Genomic DNA, 8682 nt, shown 5'->3' on the forward strand with positions numbered 1-8682 from the left:
CCATGATGGCAAGAACTTATGGTCGCTGATAGCACTGCCCCGCCCCCAGTGCAGGGAGGCGTGTGCACTGGTGCTCGGATCCCTCTCTCCTCTCACTCAGCTCAGGAGCCCAGTTCGTGGGATGGCACCTCCCTCATTCATGTTGGTCCCCCCACCTCAATTAAGCCAGCCTAGAACCTTGCTCACGGCGGTACCCAGAGACTAATGTACTAGCTGATCCTAGAGCATGCCAAGATGACAGCTTCTGAGGGCAGAGTCAGGGAAGCTAAGATGTGTGTGACCTCCCGATGACACCAGACTGAAGCCTAATGTTTATTCTGATACTCGAAGATCGAATAGCGTGGTAAACCAATGGGGAGGCTCTGTTGTTGCAACATGAAACAACCGAAGAGCACTGTAGTATCTGAAAAGAGCCAAGGAGATGTATATATTTTAGTTATTTTGTGTGTATGTACGTGAGTACTTTCATTTAATATGGTGCTGCATCTTCAACAAAGAGTTCATTAAATTCTGTGATACAGGAAAGAGGCATGGGTTCAGGGGCACATTTCTAAAGCCACAGAAGATTAGGCATAAGAAAGACTGTTCTCCCTTGTATGGCCTGGTCTAGCCTCTGATGGATCCACCTGTAGGGGGTCTAAGCCATACAGTGGGAGTCATGGCCTTCTCTGAGCTGGAACTGAGCATGCACAGCCTCTGCGCTGCATACCACTCTTTCACATTGCCCTGTCCTCTGACAGATGGGGAAGTCAAGGCTAGAGAGCACAGATGTTTCCAGTCTCCTGGCTAGTCAGTCCTAAGATCAAATACAAGGCAGATGAGGTTTGATTCCAAAGCCCAGGATCTTCACAATGTGTCTGACATAGCACTGTGATTGTAACACCTAAAGCTATTAGGACACATGGACTAATGGCATGCCTCTTTTTGCAGGTTCTGATGAAATAGCTGGCAACTGGGGGCTGCTGGACCAAGTGGCAGCTCTAACGTGGGTGCAGACCCATATTGGAGCATTTGGTGGGGATCCTCAACGTGTAACACTGGCAGCAGACCGCGGTGGGGCTGATGTGGCCAGCATGCACCTTCTTGGCAGCAGACCTGCCGGGATCCAGCTCTTCAGGAAGGCTCTGCTGATGGTGAGTGGCACAGCTTGCTTTCAGTAGACTCCATCTCTCTGACGCTGGAGACTAACTTGCTGCAGTTGTTGCTGGTCTTCTCTCATCCCTCATGCCATCTTGCTATCACTCCAGGTATGTATGGTGCAGGAGGCTAAAGGGCTTCCTGACTGTTTCCTCTCAGGTGGAAGATTCTACATGGTTGGGTATCTCTATTACCTGGATTCTTGTTGGGGTTAATTGTTCTTGTTAGTGAAGAAAACTCACTACTCAGGACTTTATCCAGTAGGCTGAGATACCTGCTGAGTGGGAATGGTGGTGGTGGTGCTGCTGTTGCTAATGGTTCACTGATGTTGATGGTAACAAGAAGGAAGAAATGACCTAATTGGATAAATCGGGAGCTAATCTGACATTGATTAGCTTCTGCTTGTATAGAGCTGGTCAGCAGCACTGTATTAGATGCTGGAGTACCATGATAAATCAGACACATCCCAGTTCACAGGACGCTTGGGGCTTCCAGGGCAGGAGACACAAGGCACACAAGACAGATCTTTTAAAGGACCATAAGACATTTGAAAAGAAGCCCCTGACAAGGATTAGGGATGGTAACAGTGTAAAGGGTCACAGCTCTGCAGGGAATATCTGAGTGAAAAGCTAAAGGCTGTGGAAGCAGCCACCACAGGCAGAGCCTTGGTGAAAGTGGTAGTGTGTGGACAGTGTTACCAGCAGTGCCTGACTGGTGCTTACCTTGGGTTTTTCTTCTGTGAACAGAAACTACCTGAAGGTTTTGCTTGTGCATTTGTCCAGTTGTTGGCTTTTCTCCTTTTATGATTCTAGTCATTTTGTAAGAGTATGATTAGTGGCACTAAGGATATTCCAAGACTTGGTCTTGCCAAGTAAACTAGATTTGCCTGTGAGACTCAGGGATGGAGCTGTCTCCTCTCCACAGTGCAGGGAGAACAAGCATAGACTTTCCTATTCAACTCTTTTACATGATCCAGATTTTATGGGTTTTAAAATACATGTTTTAAAGTGTGGATGACCATTATTGCTCTCTAGTGCCAGAACTATTTTTATCTTCTTATATCTTAGTACCCATTGAAAGTGCCCTGCACTTTCTTATCTACAAAGCCATGGGAAGACTCTCTTCTCCTTCCTTCTAATTTTCTCTACTCTGGAATGTTGGTGAAAACACGGGGTCTTCATGATTTCTATATTTTGTGTAGCATACTATCTTTATGGTTCACCAAGAATATAGTCCATTTTATAAATGTATTCTAGATATGAAAAATATTCTATAGTGGGAACAGACCAGTGTGTGTACCACTCATCTGTCAATAAACAGCCATTATTTTCCTTTTGGCTACAGTACTTCTAGGAGCAAGGGATACATCTGAGGCTTTTAAAGAAGGTAGAAAACTGGCTTGAAATCCCATCTTGGAAAGCTTCCCTTAGAAGTGAATAGCAAGAGAGTTTAAGACATGAGTATTTCAGGCATAGAAATAGTGAGGAGGCCTCCAGAAATCCAACCTAGGATCGAAGTGTTGGAGAAATGACTCAGTCAATGAACTTCAGAACATGTGTTTAAAAAGCCATAAATCCTGGATCATGTAAGTAAGTTGGATATGATAGTATATGCTTCTATTCCCAGCACTCGGGAGGGGAAGACAGAGCCATCTCTAAGTCTCATTGACCAGCCTGGTTTACTTGGCAAAACTATGGTAATGTAATACCCTATATCAAACAATTATAATATAAAACAATTAATGGTTTGTGCTTTAGGAATGACATCCATGGTTCTCCTCTAGCTTCCACATGTGCAGGCACACAATTGTACCTACAGATACAGTTGCACACATACATTCACATGTACATGTACACACAGAAACAAGGGAAGATGAAGAACTGTTTAAACCAAAACCTTGAGCCTAATCTCGCACGGACCTGCTTTTTCCAGTAATTCTAAAACAGGTAACTGTATACCCCAGCCTCATTTTGTCCCTCTGAGACCCACACCTTCTATGATGGGGGAAGAATGTAATTGTCTGGCCCTAACTGAGGTTTGATGTAATTGTCACTGTCCCTGACAAAGGGAAGAGCCACTTGCCTCTCTGTTTCCCTCTTTAAGCTGCAGAGGATTTTCCTTGGCCTTTTCCATACACGTACATATAGTTTCATTCACAAAGAACACCCCCATCCTTTCCCCTACCCATTCATCATTTAAAAATACCTTCCAGACTTTCCAGACTAAGCTCTTTCTATGGTGTGTGTTGCCCAAATATCTTCTGTACAGCACCTGTCCTGATTTCCACAAGAAACTGATTCCTTTCAGAACCAAGTCTGCCTCTGCTACTGGAGAAGAGTGGCTCATGTACCTAGCCCTCCACAGGCCCTGGGGCACCTAGCTCAGCTCACCTTACAGTAAACAGGTGCTACATAATGGACACAGACAGCCAGTGTGCAAGTGAATAAGCAGGTATTCTGCTATTCTCAGGGACCCAGGGATCCCTGTGACCCAGATCCTTCCTGCCATACGTTTCTTATGCTTCTTGCAGCTTGGTTCCATTCTGAAATATATTCAAGTGGTGATAGCTTGCAGTGAGTATCTTCCAGTTCTCAGGCTTAAACTCAGTCTTTTGTGCTCTAGGCTGATCCTGGAGGTATTCCTCCCAGCCTCTGTCAGCAACCAGATCATTTTAAGGACCTACAGATTTTCGAATGCCTTCAGTAGGCCCAGAAGGCAGGCTTTTCTTTGTGGAGTTTTAAGTGTTAGGGGAATGTCAGAAACAAATGGCAGTGCATTTAAAAATAACCCCTCCGTCTGTTTTACACATTTGGAAGCAGCTTTTACAACCACTCCCAGAAGCCCTTGGGATGGTATGAGCATATTTGGAATTGAGCAAATAGAAATGCTTCAATACATTCATGTTCCCTACCGTGTTCTTTACCAACAGATGTTTGGTGAAGGGGTGGGAGCTGCCGGCTTATTCCTGATTAAGATCTAGTGCTCTCTGTGAACCCTGGTTTGGGCTCTGTTGACACATCCATCCAGAGGACCTGCTGTGCTGATAGCTAACAGGCTATATTTAGTGTCATGTACTTGACAAAAATTTCATTATCTTATCTTAGATGCCTCCCATGGACTGGCACAGGGTTTTTATTTTATTTTCTAGCTAAAGATAAAGAATCTGAGGCTTAGAGAAATCCAGCAACTTAGCACGTAACAGAAACTTCATGAGAGATCAAGACCTAAATCCAAGTCATTCTTTGACACTACTTCTCTGGAAACAAAGTTTTCTCAGCATCTAAATGGGGTTACACATGCCTCTAATGCTAGTACTTGAAAGGCAGAGAGAGGTATGTGGATCTTTCTGAGTTTGAGGCCAGTTTGAGTGAGTTCTAGGATAGCCTGGGCTACACAGTAAAAGGCTGTCTCGAAAACCAACCAACCAACCAACCAACAAATAAACAAGGTGTACTAAAATGTGGTCAAACTAGGACTAGGTAGGCCTGGATAATGATCCTTGAGCAAAACCCTTCACCTTATGTGTTTAGCATAAAATTCATATATTTAATTCTACTGCCCAATATATTAAGAAACTGTTGTAGCTAAGGCTTCAAAGATCCTGCCCACTCAAGAAATTGAGCACCTTACCACCCCGAATTCCATAGGAATCCACTTCCACAATTGAAAAAGTCCCAGGATAGCTTACCTGTCCAAGGCCAGGTTTGACAAGAAATCAGCTTGGTATAGCCTCACATCTCATGGAGCTGAGTTAGGCCAGGTTCCAGGGAGGGAGATGAGGCTGTGAGCTCTGTGCTTGACAGTAGGAAAATTTTCTGTGCTGCCTCAACATTTACCCAGAACTATCTGTTGCTCTCCTGGTCAGCCCCAAACTCTGGAATCCTACTGAATCTGTACCTTTCCATGCTCCATTCCGTGTGACCATAGCTATCACAAATCCAGTGCCTTGCTGTGTCAAACCTCAAGCCTATAGGCTATATATACCCAGGGATAGCTATGGAAGTGACCCAACACCTTTGTAGATGACATCATGGACCAATATCAAAAGATCAGATACCCTTGTAGGCATATTTATACTCAGTGGACAGTGTATATTCGGGCACTGGAAATCTGTTTCCTAAGGACCCAAGCCTTGCTCATCTCCCAGTGTAGGGAGAAGTTTCCACTAGCAACAAGATAACATAACTATCAGCTTTGAGACATTCAGCCTGATTTTTAAATATATATAATTTTAAGTTTATGGGTATTTTGCCTATGTGCATGGTACCTTCAGAGGCCAGAAGAGGGTGTTGGAACCCTTAGAACTAGAGTTCTGTGAGCCATGGCATAAGTGCTAAAAATGGACCCAAGGTTCTTTGGAAGAGCAGCCAGTGCCCCTAACCACTCTCCAGCCATCCGGAGCCGTCTCTGCAGCCTCCTGCCTGGTTTTATGTTGTTATTTTCCTAACAAGTGTAATTCTCGTTATACCATATGCAAATACATCCATTCTTTCCAGATTGTTATTATCTGACTATGTTCTTGGCACTCAGCATCATCTCTGGTGTGGAGCCCACCACCACCCAGGAGGGCAAGAGGATGCTGACTTGGTCTCATAGACTGTTGCCTGTGGTTGATGTCTGGCACACAGTGGGAGTGTTCTCCTCTAGCTCATCTCACTCTAAATTGGTCTGGCCAATCTTCAACATAGCTATTTCTGTACATACTTTAAAATGACCTTAATGATTATTTTTCTAATAATTTTTCCTGGCAATTTGAGTATAACTTCATAGAAATTAATCTATTGATTTTGGGGGTAGATCTACATCAATATAATGTCTAGTCTGACTCTATGAATTTGGCTGATAACAGAACTGTGAACACAATATTTGAACTTCCTTAGAGTTTTTTCATAGGGTTCTGGGTAGATTTTCCATGAAAATCTATGTAATCGTGAGTTGAGACCCTTAACATGGCATGCCTTGGTTGCTGTGTGAATGGTATACTAGTTTATATGGTGCTGTCTAGTTGGTTGATGCTTGTGTTCAGGAACAAGCTGATTCAGAAAGGTTCCTACCTCTAGTTTTAATATGAATATCTTGCCTGATGGGTACATGAACTAGCTTAGTTCTTCACTGTTGGAGCAAAGTCTCAGATAGAGTGACATAGAGACCCGGCACCAAAGCAGCTCAGAGGACCTTCTATTTTCAGAGCACTTTATAAGATGACAAGCTGAGTGTCTTTGATAGTTTTAATGAAAATGCCTCCCATAAGCTCACAGGGAGTGGCATTACTTCAAAGGATTAGGAAGTATAGCTTTGTTGGAGTAGACATGGCCTTTTTGGAGAAAGTATGTCACTGAGGGTGGGCTTTGAGGTTTGAGAAGTGAACCAAGGCTCACTTTCTCTTCTTGCTGCCTGTGGATTCAGCTCTAGAATTAGCAGTTCCTTTCCAATACCATGGCTGCCTGCATGCAGCCAAGCTTCCCACTATGACAGTAAGGAACAAACCTCTGAACGGCAAGCAAGCACCAGCTAAATGCTTCCATTTCTAAGAGTTGCCATGGTCATGGTGTCTCTTCACAGTGATAGAAACCTTAACAAAGACAGTGTCTGTATTACACTCAGGGTACTGGTTTCTTATCGAAGTTTCTCTGCCACCTCAAAATGGACTAATCCTCATCATTAGGGCTGAGTCTGAGCAATGGGAGGGTATATATATCAGAGGGATGGAGAAGAAGAACTGACCCTGTTGGTCCACAGCTTGTGCTGAAGGTCCTCAGCAGATCTCTTCTCACCCTTGAGACTCAGCTTTATTCTCCATCTTTCTTGATTTTATTGACTAAGGCTTTGCATATTTATCTATTACATGTTGCCTATTAAACTTCTTTGTAAAATTTACATTATGTCTATATTTAGAAGTAAATTCCTGACACCTGCTCTGTACTCTATTGTGCCAGGGAACTGTGTCACCTTCTCTGAATTGTCCAGTCCAGAGCTGATTTCATTGTGTCTCCATCTTTTTTTTGTGACACACTGTACTTAAAGCAATATGATCCCTCTTGCTATCTGATCAGCAGCACCTCAGATATTTTAAAATGTGGACAATGCTGTTTTCTCCAAGCTCTTTGTTCTCTGAACAATCCTTCTTTTTACTCAAAAATTCTTCAAGAATTTAGATTCATGAGATTTTTTTTTCTCATCCTCCTTCAAGGTAGCCTATAGTTCACCTTTAATGGTTGTTTAATATAATACAAAAAATGGCATAATTTTCAGGTTTTAATCTGTCTGCCTTCTCCCTAGTCTGCTTTTCCTGTAAGAAGTATTATGTGATCAATTCTCATCTTACATTTCCTTTTGCTTCAACGTGTAGCAAAAATTTTCCTTGTATTCATTTCTCTCCATGAAAATATTTCCACCCATTAATCAGGATCATCTGAATCCCAAGATAAAAAAATGTCTCATAAATGCACCTATGCCTTCCTTCACATAATTTTTTCCAGACAGGAATACACCTTTCACAACCTCCCTTTCAAGTAGAGTGTGGGCCTGGGACTGGGCAGGGTCCACCCTTTCTTGGGCATCCTCTTTATTTTTAGACTATGAGCACTTAGAACTGTGTCTCAATATAATGCTGAAATTTCCAGCATTCACCTTCCACCATGCATCTAGACCTAGTGAACAGTTATCACTCTTCTACTTACATTCTTCCTAGAGCTGCTTTTCTCCCATAGCCAGGCTAATCTCCACCCCATAGGGCTTGCAAACTCTTCCCTCTGGATGTCTGTATGATGCTTCAATTGTTACAGACCCTCAGGCTCAGCCATGCAGCCCTTTGGTCTCTTGGAGACTTTAAGCTGCAGACTTGCTCAGGCCTACAGGACCTGGACTGTACTTCCTAAATCTTTGTGTAGCTCTCTGTTGCTCCTGACTCAGCATCCATCTAAAGAGTCAGAGATGCACAGAAGATGCTATTTTCTGCACACCTCTCTTCCTCAGAAAGTTCATTTGTTAATGGCATCCTGCTCTGTGACATTGCAGACCTCCACAGCCACAAGCCTCAGCAGTTAAGTTGAATAGATGTCCAGATAATGTTTGTGGAGAAAATTTCTCAGGAGGATGAGCAGCTCAATTACTACAAATAATGTGAAGATCATGGTGATCTCAAGAAATCCACTATCCTTTTAATCTCTCCTATCTTTACCCACAGAATGTTAGATGGAGACCCTAGTCCAGAACAGTATCTCTTGCTGACCTTTGTGTGTATCCTTCCAGTTGACCTCTTCACTGAAAACTAACAGCTATAAGCTCCTGAGAGGTATTTTCATGCTTCTCAACCCATAGGTCATCCATCCAAGGTTAAATAAGAATTAGTTTTACTTTAATCAGGAATAAATACATGATTTGGCAAAGTGTAATGCTTCCCACTCAGAAGTACCCCCAAGTGCTACTCAAAATTCCAATCACATTGACCACAACAGAAAACAGCACAGAAGATAGAAAACAGAGACACATCGGAAGCCAGAGATCATGGCCTCATCGAAGTCACTGACCTTGTGTGGCACTTGT

The 8682-nt window shown here is 43.1% G+C and overlaps 1 protein-coding gene across 1 annotated transcript in view; it reads left to right on the forward strand.

The window, feature by feature from the left end:
* Positions 1-8682, forward strand: part of TG (thyroglobulin) — a gene marked incomplete at both ends in the record, with an annotated part of 179405 nt that overhangs the window by 103579 nt on the left and 67144 nt on the right. Inside the window, one exon of the mRNA XM_080939317.1 lies at positions 931-1133. Within this exon, the coding sequence (XP_080795443.1) occupies positions 931-1133 (203 nt within the window). The remainder of the gene's footprint in view (positions 1-930; positions 1134-8682) is intronic.

The sequence above is a fragment of the Micromys minutus genome (assembly GCF_963924665.1).
Source record: "Micromys minutus genome assembly, chromosome: 27".
Taxonomy (NCBI): Eukaryota; Metazoa; Chordata; class Mammalia; order Rodentia; family Muridae; genus Micromys; species Micromys minutus.